At 44.7% G+C, this 19,862-nt stretch overlaps 1 protein-coding gene across 1 annotated transcript in view; it reads right to left on the bottom strand.

Moving 5' to 3' along the window:
* Window positions 1–3,293, bottom strand: part of LOC137782629 (neuropilin-2-like) — an 88,738-nt gene extending 85,445 nt beyond the window's left edge. The window contains exon 1 of the mRNA XM_068572072.1: window positions 2,676–3,293. Within this exon, the coding sequence (XP_068428173.1) occupies window positions 2,676–2,751 (76 nt within the window). The 5' untranslated portion in view covers window positions 2,752–3,293. The remainder of the gene's footprint in view (window positions 1–2,675) is intronic.
* Between the last annotated feature and the right edge of the window lie 16,569 nt (window positions 3,294–19,862).

Here is a 19,862-nt window from a genome sequence, read left to right as displayed (position 1 = left end):
GATGTGGGACGAAGGCTCCAGGCTAAAAAAAGAACTAATTAAACCAGCCAGGATACATGATGGTGGACAACTTATTGCTATGAAGTCAATTCTTATGCACAGCATAGTGAAGTTGTTGACTTTCTCCCCACCCAAAAGCTGGACAACACACGTCCTCCCCTCTGGTTCAGACTGACCCGTCCCGAGTGCATACCTGCGGGCCGGTCACCCCACTGCTATAGCTTCTCACACTGTGCATGGCGGTGAGCCTGTTTCATCATCCAGCACATCTCAGCAGAGACACTACGGAGGCAGACAGCTGGTCTTGAGTGGCCAATTATGTCCGTTTATCTCCCTCGCAGGCACAGCTGTGATCAAACGGAATGAAGAAACAGGATCAAACAGCGAGGCTAAAAAATCATTCTTCCGTTCCGTTCCCTCTGCCTGTTTCTGTCTCTGCTTCTTCCTCCCCCCTTTTCTTCCATCCCTCCCTACTGCCCCTCTTTCTGTATCTCTCTTTCTAAAATATATATATATATATATATACACACACTTCCATGTCTCACTATGCCTCGCTCATATCTCCGGAGACAGCGCCGCAGAGGCATCTGTAAAAGTTTCATCCTCAGCCTGATGCTGAGCAGTGTGTGGGCTCCAGTGGCTCTGTGCCGGCAGGGAGACCTCAAAAGGGAGCTTGATCAAGTCCCCAGAACAAAATGAGGTATATTGTGAGAAAGAAATAACAGAATATCAAAGTCCAAGTCATGGTGAAAAGCAGTACTCGGTTACAGGGAAAGATGGAGGCCATGGTTTACAAAAAAAGCAGGTGGGAGGTGGAAGAGGAACCCGGTTCCTGCTGTTGAAGTGAATCTCTTTGTGCGTTTACCCTGAGCGCCACGACTTCCTTCTGGATTGTTGCTGTTCAATGGAAGCTCAGTCATACTTCCTTCGATAGGAAATGTACACATGTCCAGCTGTTGATCCAATACAAGGTCGTCATTTGTCTGGATAAGAAAGTCTCTTCAGACTTTGCATACAGAGTCAGCAGTTATCCATTGTGTGTGAAGATGTAAACATTTTGAGGCCATATCACCTCATGTTCACAAAGGCTATATCTTCTCACATCAGAGGTGAAGTGTGAGGTAAAGAATGCCTCCACTGTTCCCTCTGTGTGCTGTTTTCCTCAAAAACAACATTTGGCAGACGGACCACTCAATCCAAGTCATGGGATCTGCAAAAAGCCCCGGCTAGGATCCTGAGTAAGCCCTAAATCAATAAAACCTAGAATGCAACCAACTTCTCCACAGCTGCCTTATCTCAATTCCCTCTTTTGTATATGATGTACACACACACACACACACACACACACACACACACACACATGTATCTCAAAGCAGGAAGTAGGCCTTGAGGAGAGATTCTAAGAATTGATTCAGACAAGTTATCAGTCTTCTTTTTGTTTGTTGCATCGACAGCTGTGAGAAAACTAAAGAGCTTGTGCTTCTGAACCCATGAAAGCAAGAAGGAGACTCACACCATGACGTGTCTTTTCTTGAAGATTAGTTCATGCTTCAAACAGCCCTGCTTCCCTGCACACCTGTGGTCGGGCAACAGTAAGTATTGCTGCGTCGCCACGCCACAGAGAAGGTCAGGGCATTAAAGGAGTTTTCTGGTGTTCGCCCTGTGCGTAAAGATCGTTCGCATACGCACAACTCACGTTAAAAAAAAAAAAAAAAACTCCCTTAAAACGCACCAGACCCGCGCAATGAGCGCACGCCTCTGCCTCGCCACAATGCAGCTCCAAACTCCACCGCGCGCACGGACTCGTGAAGCCAGACCTCCGCAGGCTCGGACCCCCGCGCGTCTCGAGCGCCGCTGACTGGAGCCCGGGCACATTCACCTCCTCGCGCAACCGATGGAAGATTCAAGAGGGTTGCCCTGTTGCGCGAAGCCGACGGCCTCGAGGGGGATATCTTTCAAGGAATGGAATAAGACTACATCACAGTGAGATGGAAAAAAAACAGCGCGATAGAGACCCTCTTACAGACCACTGGCGGTAGTGCCGATGTGAATAGCGCTGCACAACAACACTTGCGATTGTTCATCATTGAACATCTCTCATGAGGACATTTATTGAATGAACAACATGTGTTTGAGATATTTACGACACAAGACAACATCCAAGCGTCCCTCAGTTATTAATACACTTGTTTGTATGACGGGGTGACGCCGGCAGCGGAGCGGGACGATGGGAACGTTTGTGGTTGTTGGAAAGTTGTCAAATGTCTATCCGAAAAGTCATTTAGGGTTTTGTTGGATTGAAAAAAATAAATGAAACAGATTTAGTTTACGGGGATGGTTAATTACATGTTGTTTACTGTCGGGTTACCTCTCCACCTCTGGTGCGAGAGCGGGATGGGTCAATGCCGGAGAGTTAAAATAAGACTTCCCCCTGCGCATTATGTTATCAGCATTTGAACGCGAGTGAAGGCTAAGCTTGATCATTTCTACATGCATTACGCATTTTGGTTTGACGGAGAAACACCACATCTCTACCGTGTTTCCAAGACTCCATACTTGTGACGTGGATTTGGAAAAGTTCTCTTCAAGAATATAAAAACGACGCGGGTTCATTCCCATGTAACACCTCCGCGTGAGCGTGTGATCTGAGCGGGCAGCGCAAGTGTCAAACTCACCTCCTTCCTCCGCTCTGGCCGCTGAAGGCAAGAGAGCAGCCAGTAAACATCCACAAAGCCAAATGAATAAATCCATCTTTCCCCCCCTCGGATGTGGAGATAAAACAGCTCTTCTCTTCCTCTGTGGGTTTCAGTCTGTATATCGGAATCAACGCTGCAGTCCAGAGTCCTCTTCCTTTTCCACACTTCTGTATTTCTTTGAAGCGCAACACAAGTCGTGGCCAAAATCCTCCACGAACGCCAGATCGAGTCCACCCGAGCTCTCCAAGAATATCGCCTTGGTTGAACACTATGTGGACGAGAATTGTCAACGTGTGCTTCTTCTTAAAATACACGATTAAAAAAAAAACTTATATGCGCAAATTGAGCAGATAACAGCGCAATATTTACTCTAAACACATCTTCAGAGCCTCACAATCCATCGCCGTGCGCACAGTGTCCCCCCGTCAGTCACAAAAAAACTCGCTGACCACCACAATTATAAATTTCAAGTAGAAATCAGTGGTTTAAACCACTAAGAACCAACAGAAGCGTTCACCAGAAGGCGTTCAGGTTTTCACAAAATACAAAAAAATGGGGAAAAAGTGCTTCCTCTTCGTCTCGTTAAAATATCCCCCCAAAAAAACAAAACAATTCTGGTTCTCTCTCCAGAATGAAGCATGTAGGTGGTAAAAGCACATGTGATTAGGAAAGTAAAAAAAAAAAAAATCAAGTATCCTCCTAATAAACTGTTTCGATGGCAGTCCGTTCTTGCGCCCCCCAAAAAAAAGAACACAAGATCTCTGCGAGGAGGCAGCTCTCCGGCGTGCGTAAAAGCGATCGGGAGAAAATAAAACGTGCAGCCTCTCCGCTCTCCTCCTGCGAACTGTGCGCCGCTTCGCTGAAACACGCTCTTGTATGCCCGCTCGCTCTCTCTCTCTCTCTCTCTCTCTCTCTCGCTCTCTCTCCCACACACACACACACACTCACACGCTCCCTCTCTCTCTCTCGCTCTCGTTGACGTTCCGTATATGTCTCTCTCCCTCTCCGGCAGCGCGCTCCTTCCCCTCCGCTCTCCGCCGGGTTTGTGGCAGCGAGCAGCGCTGCTCACTCAGTCCCCTGTCTCGGCGTGCGTGCGCGCCATGCGCGCGAGCTTGTATCGGATTACAGTAGGCACCTCGGCCCGCCTCCATATAGCCCCTCACTGATTAAAGAGCAGTTTCATCTCCCTCCCACTCCCTCTCTCTTCGCCTCACCCTCTCTTACCTTTCGCTATCTCTCACACTCTCTCCCCTTTAATTCATTTATATTATTATACCCCATGTCTCCCACTTTTTCCTCCCATTTCCTTCCTCTGTGTCCTCCTGATACTCTCTCCATGCCTCTTTTATTTCTCCCTTTTCTCCCTCTACCTTTCTCTCTAATATGATAGAGAATAGAGGGAGGTGGAAAAAGGAAAAACCAGTAAAGGAGAGACCCACAGCACAGCTTTATGAGCGTGGCAGTGCTGGGAGCTTTAAATGGAACCCGGTGCTGCTTTACAGCATCACAGCGGAAACACAGACCAAGTGCAAACTGACAAAGTGATAAAAATGGAAAGGAATCAGATGAGTAACGTAGTTATTAAAGACCTAAATTACTTTAACAATCTTTAATTCACGGATGAAGACTAAAAAACACGTGTTCTGTTCTGTAAAAACTTACTAGTCATGCAGTAAAAGCCATTGGGCAACAATGGCTGAGCACTTGGTTGCAAAAATGCACACACACCTGTGCGTGGACACACGTACACACACACACACACACACTATCACACTTGTCTGCAGGACAGAGAAAAAAGCTGTTTACCAAGGGCACGCGGGTCACTGTGAATGGAATCTAAATAAGGGAGAAAGACAGACAGCAACGCGACGTGACACACGTTTGAAGAAACAGGGTTGAAGGCAAATAACCGAAGGGCAATTTAGTTGAGGGAAAATGCTCTGAAGTTGACTGAGTTTCTGTACTCGCTTTTACTTATAGCTGTGCTTTATTTTCCCCTCTGGTTCTCAGTATAGTATGCACTCCAGTACTACAGGGAAGATGCCTGTGGGAGGTGGGTTTTAGGGCCTGCGGTCTGAAAAACCAACCAAACCGTGGCTCTCGCTCGGCCTTCCCAGGACACGCCCTGCAAACACTCACACACTCACACACACACACACACACACACACACACGCGGATGCACACACACACGTCGGCCGTAATGACACAGCTGAAGTTGCCAGTGGCCGCTCCGTGAAAATCACGCTGTGCACCGAGTTATCTTGCGGGAAGAAGAAAACCCTTTCGGACTTATTTTGCTTTCCTGAAAAGAAAATCACACAAATGCTGCTCTCTTTTTTTTTTTTTAAACAACATCTGACAATCATTTACAGCCCTTTGTACTTTTCTGACGCAAGTTTTTCTGAGAACAAGCGGTCTGATGTCACCGATCGCCTACATCCTCATTTACCTGATCGGGTTTACTTTTACTGGCACAGGTCAGCGATTACCAGTATACCAGTCTAGGCAGGTGAATCACTGGGTCAGTGACACGTGACACACACACACGCAGGCGCAGATACACACCGTCAAACTGTCACTCAGATGTGTCCTAACATCTCTGGAGGTCTGAAGGTATTAAGTTCTTTTTTCCATGACAGGTCCGAGCGTGTGCGTGTGCTTGTGTATGTATGTGTGTGTGTGTGTGTGTGTGTGTGTGTGTGTGTGTGTGTGTGTGTGTGTGTGTGTGTGTGTGTGAAAGAGTCACCCTTCTCATTCCTTGGGTCCCTTTAGTCGTTCGACCTCTGTAACCTGTCCTTCTCGCCCCTCTCGCTCTCTCTCTCCTGTGTCTTTCCACTGAAACTAAACCCTTCCAGGCCAACTGGAACGTGTCAAGTGATGGGAGCGCAGAGCGATCGCATGCTAACGTGGACGTAACGTTCAACTTGAGCTGTTTGAAATGTCTTATTTTTTGACCGATGGAGAACAGGCAGCCCCCCCCCCCCCCCCACAGCGCCGCTCTGTGAGAAATCTACCTGAGATGTTGAACAGCAATTCTCTGTTGGTACGCTTAAATCCTTTAATCTTGAAAATGTCACATTTTTAAGAGCAAAAAAACCGCCAATTATTTTTTACAAGTGAAATCATGACAATAGTCCAAGCTTTGGTCTCGCATAGGACGAGCATGCTGAATGAAAAATACAACAAAAAAAAAAAAAGAGTGTGCAACAACCTCTGAGTCACTCATTCACACCAGCCCACCACATGGACCCAGGCCTTCTGGACCTCTTCTGTCGGACTTGCAACAGTATGGTGTGAAACTAGGATATGCTAGTCCACGACACCTTTCTCTGCTCGCCAAGCAGCGGACAGGCCTTTTCCCAGAAGCCACCTCTCACCGACATCACCGAGAATCTGTATCAGGGAGGCGGGCAGTAATGCCAAAAGTGTTTCTGACCCCTGCAAACCACGTGCAGCAATGCTACATCACATAGCATGATGCTATGCTGCGTGCGTAGAGCGTTTTGTTCATGTGATGACACGCTTGTCAAAATATCTGAACTTTTATGGTAATATCGTAGAATCGACCAATCGCGTTTGGCCGCGTGCAGGTAGACGGTCCACCTGGAGAGCAGAAGAGGTGGAACCCATCGGCAATCGTCCGATGACGACTTAGCTTTTTTTATCAGCTTAAAATTAGCTCGTCAACTGGCTACAGCTCCGGTCCTAATCAGACTGCAGATAACGTGCACAGGAGAGGAAGTCTCATCCCGGACGTCCGCGTTGGCGTCGGCCGGTGCCTCCAGAGGCTCGATGGCGGTCAGACTGATCGCCGATTAGAAAAGTAAAACACAAATGCATTCAAATTAAAAGTTTTTGGAGAGTGTGTGTGTGTGTGTGTGTGTGTCTTGCAACAGAGCTGTGGAACCAGCAGAGGGTAAGGAGATCCTCGCTCTGCGTCAAGGGGAAGAACTGTCTGCTGGCCTGTCGTCAAGCACTACTGGCCCTGTCCACACCTCGCCCGCAGACTGCATCCTCTCTCTCTCTCTCTCTCCCTCTCTCTGCCTCTCTTCATCTCTCCCTCTCTCACTATCCCCCTCTTCCTCGCTCCCCCTATCCCTCTCTCTCTCTCTCTCCTGTTCAGTTGATTTGATTTTTTTTCAGTCAAAGTTTTCCTTCCTTGTTCACTCATACTCCTTTTAATATCACATTTTCCATTTTCTTCCTTTTTACCCATTTATTTGTCCATTTCATTTCATTTCCTGTCTTCTCTTCTCTCCACACGTTGCCATTCTCCACTCCAGGGGCTAAGTGGGTTTCACTTTCAGGAGTTCAGCGATGCAGACCAACTGCCTTGAGACCCGAGACCCCCCACGCACGAGGCTGTTTTTCTTTCTCGATAAAAAAAAAGAAAAAAGAAAGAAGCAATATCAGTGTTTTTCGAGAGGGCCCCCGAAAGCAAATCTCCTCTAACAGCCCCGGCAAAATAAGGTCAGCCATGGCCACTGGAAAGAAAACACAAACTAATAAAAGCCTCTATTTGACCAAATTCAAAAACAACACTTAAAAACTACTGCAGTGACTAAAAACACTTCAAATCTAATGTTCACGCTGAATTTGTATTGAAAAGAACTTCAAAACAAATCTTGCAGGCTAGAAACTGTGCCATTCAGAACGTGAGGAGCCTTTGCAGGAAGTCACTGGTCCCTTTCACCTCGTCCGCCACAATGTTAGCTTTTAGGAGGATTCCTGGAATTATAACGCAAGTAATACAGCGAGGGATGAAAGCTGAATGACAGACAAGCTGAATATGAAATGTGACATGATAACCCCCCTGCTGCACAGCGATCACACAGACGTAGGCGTGTGTGTGTGTGTGTGCATAGCTTCATCAGTTCAGCCGGCAATGAGGCTTAGTAATGTAAGTACCTCCAAAGCAATCACCAGAATGTTACCGGCCCGCCGAGGTTTCAGCCGGTCCTCCCGATTACCACTTCACCCGGCGCTTCGCTCCTTCCACCCATCGATCTCTGAGGTTAATGGCACATGGAGAACGTGGAGATCTCAGAGGAAGCGGCAGGTCTGCACCCATCGACCTCCCCTCACTGCCATGAATAAATGTTTGTGTACGTGTCCCCGTGTCAGTTAAAAGATGTCTGCCTGGGCAATGCGTTGGTCGGAGGCTCTCTTTGGTGTATTTTACCCACCGGTGTGCGTTGTGTCAACTTGTTGTCGTCTCCCAGGACTCCAGGGACGCTTTTTTTTTTCCCCTTCCACTTTTTCAACACTGTCCAATTTCCTGTTTGAGAGCTCTCCCAGCTCCCTGATCCGGTTTCCTCTTCTCTTCAAGTGTCATACATTTACAGCAAACGGAGAGTTCAGAAAAATCTAATCATTGGGAAAACAATATTCTACGTATTATCATAGCCCGTCAAAATAAACATTTATATCTTTCACTCTTCACCCGCCAAAGCATCTTACAAACAGACACATATTGTGTGTGCACACATCACCCGCGTGGACTCACCACATTTATTTGAAGCGCGACAGATATTTCATCTCCTGTGGAAATACTCAGTAATGCAAATGGACACAGAGAGCACGCGCACACACACACACACACACACGCACACACACACACACACACTCTCCCCATGGCCTCATCAATAAGCCATATTACTGAGCAGGTCTTACGGGAAGCGAGCCACAGTAAATTAGTATGTCAACAGTTAACATGGGCTACACTGACATACTCATTTACTGCAGGGGCAGAGCTGAGACATGCTTCACACACACACACACACACACACACACACACACACACACACACATCTGAGAAGATTTACACATACGCAGAGATGCACACTCGCACAGCCACAGAGATGAACGTGTGAAAAGAGACATACACTCACACGCGGTATACTGACAACATACATGTTAACATTCTGTCCATTACCCCGCTGTGCGTACATTTGTGCGTTGTGTGTCGGCCGGCGGGTGTGTTTATGTGTGCGTTTCTGTGCGGGTGCACAGCTAAGTGGTGATAATCACAGTACAGCCTGTGGAGACTGCAGGGAGTCCACTCAGCTATTAGCAAGGACACAGAGGTGCTAGAGAGAGACAAATATATACACAGCCACACACACACACACACACACACACACACACACACACACACACACACACACACACACACACACACACAAACAAGCAGTGTCCAGGGATCGCAGTGGGTTGTCAGAGCACAGTCTGTGTAAAATGTCTGCTCTTTCTAATAACTTTATCACCGAGCTTTATCTCCTCTCTCTCTCCGTATCTTCTGCACGTCCCTTTTCCTCTTTTGTTCCCTCGATCATCAAACTCTTTTTTTTTTTTTTTACTCTTTTTCTGCCTTCGCCCTGCGTTTTCTCTCAGCCTCTTTTCATCCCGTGCCATTGTCTTGTCTCCCCTCTGTCTGACTTTCTCATTTATTGCTCTCTCTTACTTTTTCCCCTTGCCCCCCGCCTGTTTTTCTCTCTCTCCCTACCTCTCTCTCTCTCTCCCTCCCTCTCTCTCTCCCTCTCTCTCTCTCAGTGTGTGGTTGTAGATAAGGATGTCCTCTCTGGATGTTTGACTCCGCTGCTCGTGCAGCAAAAGCAGCAGCAGCAGTTAGCAGCTTAGTGTTCCTCAGAGGAGAAACGACAGGTACTGCAAAGATGTCAAACTGACTTTGTAACTACCCGCCAGAGTCGTCTAATTGAAATGGTACTGAGCTTTTGGAGGAGGGCTCAATATCAAAAGTCTGTTTTCAAACGGACCGCAATTAAACGTGGGCTCAGAGCTGAAGTGTTGATTCTCCTCAGGACTAGATGTCACATTTATTGTACGTTCTCACAGCTGCTGAGGACACGTTGCATTGCTGTCGGCTCACCGATGACTATAAGGAGATAAGATGGATCGTCATTGAGCTTTGTTGTGAGTTTGTGTGGCATCCCGCCGAGGCTCCTTGACTGCAACACTAATGCAGAAGAGCTATCTTCAAGTCTTTTCAAAGACACTACATTGGAGAGCAGTTGGTTGCCCATTATTGCAATAATGTGCTGTTCTGTTCTCAAAGCACGACATCAATATGCAATTAAATTAAAATGCAAACAAACAAAGCTCGATTACCCCAATGAGGTTGTCGGTGGGACCCTTTCCCGTGTGCAGCAGTCTCCCGCAGTCTGGACTCTTGCTGAAAACCTTAAGATTGCCCCTTTTTTTAATGGAGAAGCAGAGGCTACCCTCATCTCGCCATGGTTTGAGTTGTTTCCTGTTCTGTTTTGTAGTCTTGTGTCCCCTGTGTCTCTGCACTTCCTGCCCTGGTGATTGTCTGGGATTGTCGGTCTACCTGGTTCCTGATTGCGTGTTCCCTGCACCTGTGCTGCCCTCGTTGTGTCCACCTGTTGCTCGTTACCTCGCTCTTGTATTTAAACCCCATGTGTCTCCGGTCTCCTTGTCGCTTCATACTGTTTTCGGCCTGTTCTGGGTTTTGTTCAATCCATGGTCTGTTTTCGAGAACCCTTTTTGTTTGTTGGCGTTTGGGTCGTTCCTCCGTCCCTTTCACACATCTGTGCAACATGAATTATGTGAGCACCATTTAACGGCTGTGTCTGAAAATGTGAAATCCTATAAAAGCCTCACAGATACCAGACTTCACCACAAAACCAGCAAGTAGGACCCCCCAGATATCAAGAGGTGCCTGAGAGTATGCCTGTGTTCATAAGCTGTCACATGGCATTTTTACTCTTCACGAGAAGTCCTTTCCTGTTGAATTTTTGATGAATGTCTATTCACTAACTGATCAAACTGCCGGCAAGCGGAGAAAAGCTTCTCCCGATGTGCAAACGGACCAAATGTTTCGTCAGTGTTGTAGGACTAGCGATGGGCCAGGTGTGCAGAGGTGTGAACACGGACGGCGCTTTCAATGTGAACCACTGAACCGCAGCTATCGCCTCAGCGTTGGCTGCAATGAGAGGCTTTGTGCTTTCAAAGGGGAGGCGGGAGTGGGATGAAGCTCGGAACAACAACTGGGGCAGATAAGTGCAGATACCAGGGATCTCTTTCCAGCACCGCGTCATGTTGAACTGCTTCTCTCACACACTGGGACATGTGGGCTACCTGTAAAGGTGGACCTGTATGTTCTGCAGCCCGATCATCGACCTATCAAAGCCCATCTACCTCATGGAGCTCGTTGTACGACGCCTTGTTCGACCTTAATCGCGCACAGGTTGCTTTTAACCCATTAGATATTTAGACTGGACATCCTTGTTTGTTGCTATATTAATGCTTTGAATATGAAAACATAGCAGCTCGAAGGTTTTTAGGATCCCAGCAGAACAACACCCTTTATGCAAATCCCTCATGAACCGGCACTAAGTGTGATGACGGGAAATTTGTTTTCCTTCTCCCTCTCGAATTGACATTTTACAGTTGCGTGGTTTCGTCGTGAGAGCTGAGGCACGGCGTTTAGCACCATCAGTCACTGATAAGACACGACAGCTTCAAGTAAGGAGAAGAAAGACGAGAGAGTAGAGACACCCCCCCTTCACACACACACACACACACACACACACACACACACACACACACACACACACCCTCCTCCTCTCCCTCTATTGTTTTGTTCACTCTTTTATTATTCTAACTTCAGATCAGGTCACTAGTCACACCATTCTTCTCTATTTACGGCACCAGCAGTAGAATTTCAGTAATTGGAACTAACTGTACTTTAGTGTATGGGAAATACACACACACACACACACACACACACGCACACACAGTTTTCACGAGCCACTACCTTCCAATTGCAGACGGTACAGTCGTGTATGGTGTTATTGTTAAAGAGAAACAAAAGACAGACCTGTTGACGGTCAAGTCACTCAACCGAAACACTGGGAGTACAGTGGAGGACGGGTCACTGGTCACTAGTATTTAGTACACCCACGCACACACACGCACGGACGCACACGCACACGCACTTTCAGTGACAGGCTGCAGACGCTCCCATCCTTCACTGTTAATAACGACATGATCAATAACAACAGCCTCAGGGAGCGGATCCCTTCAGGCTGTGGAAAGCACAATAACGGCGGTTTTCTTTGCGGGGGAATGCCTTGTTGTCTTAGATGACACAAACTGATAGGATTATCAGTGCTGGCTTAATCACACACACACACCGCCAACACTCACACAAATGCGGAGACGGAGTGCTCTCTGATCATCGATAAGAGGGTGAGTCAAGAAACCTAACACTGATAAAATGTCCTCTAACCCCTCAGAGGGCTGATTACAAAGTGTGTGTGTGTGTGTGTGTGTGTGTTGACGCAAAGCTCATCCCTGTGTCTTTCTTCACTATTTTCTATCCTCCACATCACCTTTCAATGCTCCCTCATCCTCCTTACAGGAGGTTTATCACTCCACTGTTTGTCTTCTTCCTCACATGCATTCTTCCCCTACTCTCTTTCCTTCCTCCCTCGATTCCTTTCCTTGTTTTCTACATTCATTTGTATTTAAATGGGGGGGAGAGAGACAGCTTGTTTCACTTCTTTGATACCTCTGTATGCTAATATTGACTTAAAGTGTGCTGGCTGTTGTCTTAACTTGTAATTAAGGGGAAACAATACTCAATTACACACACACACACACACACACAGACACACAGAAACCCTACAACTACACAGTAGGGTTTCAATAAAGGAATTTAACACGGATAATTCAAAACAGTTTTCAGCTTGTTTTATTTACCTGGGGAATATTCGGTGGAAAAATCATGTTCGGATTCATCATGTTGAACACAACCCATGTGCATGATGGGGAGCGGGAAGGGAAATGCTCACACACACACACACACACACACACACACACACACACGCGCGTGCCTGGGACTTACATTGAGCCTGCACTGTTCTCACAGTTCATTTCCGAGCTTTCCTAAAGCTCATATAGAGTGCGGGTGACATTTCCGTCTCCTATAGCGGACTGAATTAGAAAATATTTTGACCTTCATGCAACCATACTTACAGGATTGGAAGGACTGTCGGTAGGAGGAGCGAGACGGGACGGAGGGCTGGCAGGAGTGCGCGCTGGAAGAAAAAAAAAAAAGGCTTGTCTTCAGTGTATCTTCACATTGTATTACACAAGGAAGGCGACGCATGGGCGAGGGAGCTTGAGAGGAATATGAGACTGTAGGGCCACAAAAAGAAAATAATACAAAATACAAAATGGCTGTGTTTTAGAATGAAGATGGCATAAAAACAAACTCGGTGTAGGAAAATGTCCATGAGGTTAAAGGTTTAGCAGACGCCAAAACACATCGCAGCGGCAGCTCACAATGTGGTGAGATAGATTGGAACAATTTAGTATTTAATAACAAATTCCTTCATCTCAAACTTGGAAATGGAAACCGTACTCCAGCTTTCTGTTTGTCTGTTCAAGCCTGCGCATGACATTTCATTGCTAAACCATGTTATTGTGGTTGTGTGTTTCCATTAATCAGAACTGTACATGTGTTATTTTTCTCTTTGCTATATTAGTCTTCTCATTTTGAAAAATAAGCCACAAAAAGCTGATGACAAACCCGGTTACCTGTTTACATGAGCAAGAAAACAACGTTTATCACCTGAGAGAGTTGACTGTTACCCATTTTCCTAAGTGCATTTAAACACAACATAAGGTTTTAATACAGCACTTTTGTTGATCTGAACATGGACTGAAAAGAAATGAAATGGGCCAATCATGGAGGAGATGTAGTCTTATATTGCCTCCATCAGTGAATATGTACATGAATGAAAGTATAAATTGCTTCATTCATTGTGGTATAATACAATGGTTATTCACCATGGAGGGAGTTGTGCGTTTGTGTGAGCTGTAATTGCAGACACTGAAAATAACTCCACCTGCGGAAACCAAAATTTAAAAATGACAAACTTTAGGATTACCCACTTTGATGATGTGAATTAAGGAGGGAGTTACCAGGGAACGTGCAGTTGTAGTCAGGCATTTATTTATAGGAAAGAGGGAGGGAGAGAGAATGAGCACCAGAAGGGAGAGAGTGATATAATAATTTGAGTTACTTCCAGGGAAAATCCTATTTGTGCAGTCTGGCTGCGATAGAGGGACATGTGAATGGATGGAGGATTGAGGGAAAGGGAGGAATACACAGTTGCATTCTGGAGAAAATCCTATTTTCTCCGCTTGGTTCTGAGGAAAGGATAGACAGATGGATCGCTGGCTGACTGGATGAATAAATGAATGGATGAATAAATGGATGGATGGTGGACAGATCTGCGATGTGGTGAAGGTTGATGAACCCAGATAAAGTGAATGAGTATAAAACAGTTGGGATGGAAGTGTGTGGAGAGACAGATAATCTCTGGCTGGTGATGGGTGGATGGATCCATGAATGGATGGATGGATACATGGATGGATGGATGGATACATGGATGGATGGATGGGTACATGGATGGGTGAATAGATGGATGGAGGGTTGGATGGAATTGCTTCCAGTAAAATCCTATTACCTGTAGCTGGTAGATTGAGCACCTGGAGTCCTCAGATTACCATAATTATCTACCATGAGGAAATCACCAGATTTTAGACCGTGTGTGTGTGTGTGTGTGTGTGTGTGTGTGTGTGTGTGTGTGTGCGCGCGCGCGCTCATATGTGTATATATTCTATCTATGGGTGTGAATGCATGCATGTGTACTTGTACTTGTGTGTGTGCGTGTGTGTGTGTGTGTGTGTGTGTGTGTGTGTGTGTGTGTGTGTGTGTGTGTGTACACTGAGCATGGAAAAATGAGGAAGGGAAATGAGGGGTTGCTACTCTGGCCCGCAAATTTGATTTGGAGCTGTCGCTTCAATGAGATGGTTGACCGCATCCACCGCCACCCCCTCCCCAACACACACAAACACACACGCACACACACACACACACACACACACAGATATTAGTGGACACTAATTGATTGAGGAGCGCTGGTTGATGGACAGCGTCTGAGATGGGTGGAGGAGATGAGGGGGGTCAACAGCTGTTTCATTTCCCAGACCTACATAAGTGTGTTAACAGACACTAACTGACACACACACACACACACACACAGTCAAGTGTACAACAGTGTCATGTGACATTGAGCGGCTTGATGACACGGAAAGAGGAAGACAGCTAAACAGACACACACACACACTCTTATACACGTGTGCCTGACTGGACACACATGCATACAAAAAGAACACACAGACACACACACACACGGCCATGGGAGTGTAGCACGCGCTGGTGTCAGGTCCCCTTGAGAAGGCTAACAGGGGACATGAGTGATCGCAGCTGATCATTAATCCGTCAAGCTGAAAATTGGGTCAACGACTCAAAAGCCATCAGATATTGTGGACCGGCCGCAGGCGACGGAACGAAAAGAACATATATGAGCAACAAAACTATTGTTGTCTGGCACTCATATTTACTTCAGAAGATTTATGAGCTGAACAACAGTCCAGGGACTCACTGTCAACACCTGTCCCCACCGTGATGGACCGTCGTTAGTTCAGTACGACACAATAGAACTATTTGTGTTTCCACAGGAGCAATGCTGCGGACCAAAAAAAAAGATTAATGCACATTATTCAAGTACAAAAACAAAACCTTTGTTGTCATCAATAAAGTGCATAATTACATTTTTTTCTCCTTAATAGCTATCAGATTTTGGATAAAGTAAAAATGGTTGTCTCCTTCCCTCTGAACATTACGTAGCTCTACTTTTTGTTTCATTGCTGTCTCTTTGTGTAATCTTTACACATCACTGTGTGCCTCCCTCTGATATAAAGACACAGCCGCCTGAAACATCGGTCATCCTTTCTCGTGTCTAATTTGTCCATCATGAATAGCTCAGCGAGGCCAGAGAGGTTGAAAGAATCATACCTAGTGTGTGTTTGTCTGCTCTTTCTGTAAGATGAACACACATCCTGAAGACTATATTAATGTGTGTCGTGTTGTTTTATGACTAGTTTGACACTCATCTACTCTGTGTGAAGCATCCTATTGCAAGATTTAGAGATGCAGCCGTGTTCTGCTTATTATTGGAGGTGTGTGTGTGCGTGTGTGTGTGTGTGTGTGTGTGTCCAAACAGGCTGGGGCTGCATTGGACTCATTGCTGCCCCCTGTGTTCAGTAAGGGAACTGTTCTCAATGGCGTTGAGGATTTTATCCCTGATAAAATACAAATGTTTCTTCTGGTACCTGATAACATTACTTTCAAATTAAAACATGCAATACACTAGTTTTTACTTCTTTAGTGAATTTGGCGCGTAATGCAATTAATCGCAGAAATATCATGCCATTATTGTTTCAACCGCCCTTAATATATATATATATATATATATATATATATATATATATATATATATATATATATATATATATATATATATATATATATATATATATATAATAGAAGCTGTATATAGAAGCTATATATTTATGTTTTTTTTAATATTTTTTCTCAGTTGTGTTGGCTTCTTTGGTCTTAATGTTCTCTCTCTTAACACTTTGATCTTCTCCCTCCCACTTTCAATCCGCCACGCATTTTTTCCCGAGCTAATGGTAGATTTAGCCGATTTGAATGGATGAGAATGGAAAAGATCACTGTAGCTCAAACATTTATGTTTTCTTTTTTCTTTTTTTTTCCATCTGCCTCTCTCTTCTCTTTATAGCCCTGGACGGCCTCAGAACAAAGCACAGGATGAAATACTAAGGATTTAATGAGGCTTTCTCTCCATCTCTCTAACACACACACACACACACACACACACACACACACGCACACACCTCTATTTACAGCTCTGTTGTTTTAGGGCTCTTCTCTCACTCCAGAGTTTTATGACGCTGTAATAAAACAGAAAGAAAAGACAAATGGTCAGTGAAGAACTGCTTCTGCAGGGGACATTTAGCAGTCACTTAGTCATTCAGCTGGTCGGTTAGCCAGTCAATAAGTCAACCATAGCCAAACAGGCAGTGTCTATAGCAGGCGGCCAGGCGGTCAGTATGGTCAGTTTAGTGAAGGTGCAATTTAAACAGCCAAGAAGTCTGGAAAAGATGAGAAAATAACATCAGATATGAACGCCATGGGGAGAGAAAGAACAAGAGAAAATAACTTTTCAGTAAACCCAAATGCTTCTATGAAAAATATGTTGTACCCCACTGAAGTTTTACCAATACAACAAGGACAGAAAACATACAGAACAATCTTTTCTCCTGCTGAAACAATGGCTGAACCCAACTCCTAATAAACACAGTTATTCTCTTGGTGTGACACCCTCCTGCTGCCCCACTCCATCAAGACTAATGGCTTGTGTCACACACACACACACGCGCACACACACACACACACACACACACACACACACACACACACACACGTACTACTGTGAGAAAGTGCTAAAACACTGGGCTAATCTTTCTATCTCAACACACTCTGTGACCTCTATTACCCTTATATATATATATATATATATATATATATATATATATATATATATATATATATATATATATATATATATATATATATATATATATATATATTTGGGTGAGCACTGGTGTAGTTCATTCATCCCATTGATCCATTATTGCAGGTTTGTATTGGTGATGCTTTAAGCACAACGTTCCCACGACTTCTTCACCAACAGCTTCTAGGATCATAACTCACTAGATTGTGAAATAGGGCCAGAACTATTGTTTTGTGCTAATTAAAACCTTGTATTTGAGGTAAAGCTTTGTCTTCACAGTCTAATACAGCACACACATCACGGCACTTAACAGGCAAATTGGCTTTTTTACTTTCACTCAAAAATACAAATCCATAAATACTTAAATTACAGATTATTTATATCGCACAACCACTCAGTCATTCTCATGGAAGCCCATTTCCAGCAGTAAGAGAAACATATTATGAGCTAAAACGTCATAATTATAAGATAGAAAGTTGAAATTCTGAGATAGAAAGAAAGTCAAAATGATGGGAAGCCCATTTCCGATAGTAAAAGAAAAAAAATCTGAGATTAAAAAGTCGAAAATATGAGATGGCTTTTTTCTTTTCTTCCCGTTATCTGGTGAGGAAAAAAGAAGTAAAAAAAAGCCAGCGCCACTGAAGCGCATGCGCACTATTCATACAGACTATATCATATTTGAGTTTTTTCCAGGTTATTTATGGGATCATTTATTTATTCTACTTGTTCTGATCTGGTTTCTCCACATCGGCCTCTTGTTGGCTCATTTGCTCCTCAATGCTGCTGTAATCCTGCAGCGTTCCCCACTGTGGGACTAATAAAGGATTATCGTATCTTATCTTATCTTACAGAGCGGCGGCCGTGACCGAGCCAGGAGGGCGAAACGCAGAATGATTTCCTTCTCTGCTCAGGTGGGCATAACTGCATTATATCTTCACACAGCCAATACTTCCACCCTCACCAGCTGCATTTATGAGGATTTTGAATGCATAAATAAATAAACTTTAAAATCAACAGCTTGCTTTGGCGACGTATTCCTTTTAAGGTTAAAGTTTTCTCCTTAATCACATTTTAAAGGATGCCATTAAGAAGAGTGGAGCTTCTGTCTGAGAAGGTTATTGATTATTGACTCTTTAAGGTTTCGGGACACAACGCTGTAGAAAAAACACGGACACTTCATGGAATCAAAAATGTTTCTTTTTGAGAATGATGTTGTCGTAATGTTTTGTCAACACTGTTTATTAATTAGGTAAAACAATCAAGCCAGCACATTTAAATGAGTTGAAAGAAAATGCACTTTACGTGATTGAATTGATTAGAATGGAATTGAATTCAAATAGATTCAAATTAAATAACCAAATTGGGAGAGAGCGGGAAACGAGCCCTTCACAGGTGATGAAAAGCGAATGTGTGTGTGTGTGTGTGTGTGTGTGTGCGTGTCACCTCATGTATCGTCGGGCTAATTTCAACCACGGCGCCCCGCAGAGACGCAAAAGGCCTCATGCGGCATCGTCTCCTCCAATTAACCCAAAGAGAAAAGCAAAAGAAAACAAGAAAGCATTAGCAAATCCCAGAAATCAATGGCGAAGAAAAAGTGAAGGAACCGTGGATATATGAACCCGAATGAGAGGAAGTTTGTTCCTAAATTGCTTCTCGCACGACGGCCATTGTTTCATTTCCATATCAGACAGCGGTGAAAGAAGGCTTTTTTTTAAAATGGCACTCTAATTGTTGTAATGGTCTGTTCTTCTGCACCTCTCTCTCTCTCTCTCTCTCTCTCTCTCTCTCTCTCTCTCTCTCTCTCTCTCTCCACTCCCCTTTTACAACCTCGCTCTTCTCCCTTCACACTGTATGATAATGACCTGCTCACGTCTTCCTTTCTCTCCCTTGTTCCACGAACACATGAGCACAGATTTGTGAGTGACAGTTTAATGAGAAGTGCTTTCCCATTATACAGTCAAAAGGAGAGAATGCATCAATTAACACCCTCTTACAAACAACACACACTTCTAGATGGCTTAGACTTGATGTGCTCGAATCCGGCGCACAAACTCACACAGCCAAGACCGACGCGTAGACAAACGTAGATCACCATTTCATGTTAGACATTCCTACTCTACGGTAAAGAAGAAGCATTCTCCTCTCACGCTCTTTTACGGTAAAGTGAGATGTTGCTACATTGTGATGTCATCGATTCTGACAGCGGAGCAAAGAAACCAACCAAGAGACAACACACACACACTCCGAAAGAAATGCCAATTCATGACCTTTTAAGCTGAATATTTGGTGTTCTTCCGTTCCAATCTTCACCTCTCGCGCTTCGTTTTTTAACCTGCTCTGCTTCCTTTGAGGATATCCAGAGGCATGGAAACACACACATGTACGCTGCGCTCTCTGTGTTTATTTCTGGAACACGGCTCGGTACATTACCAGGCAACTGCAGCAGCACATTACATGTACTGTGTGTGTGTGTGTGTGTTGCGATTGTTAAGTTTCTAAAGAAGAAAAAAAGGATTCTGGTAGCACTTCATAATAAGTACACAACATTTAGCATGAGTCAATTATGAATACACACTGAATTCATCATTTAAAAAGCATTATTCCAACATGCCCACTCATAAGTAACTAATTATTATGCAATTCATGAACACAGTTATAACTAATACC

This window comes from Clinocottus analis, unplaced genomic scaffold (genome assembly GCF_023055335.1).
Source record: "Clinocottus analis isolate CAN_PGR_092001 unplaced genomic scaffold, fCliAna1.0.p SCAF_12, whole genome shotgun sequence".
Taxonomy (NCBI): domain Eukaryota; kingdom Metazoa; phylum Chordata; class Actinopteri; order Perciformes; family Cottidae; genus Clinocottus; species Clinocottus analis.
This window is presented reverse-complemented; position numbering and strand designations above follow the sequence as displayed.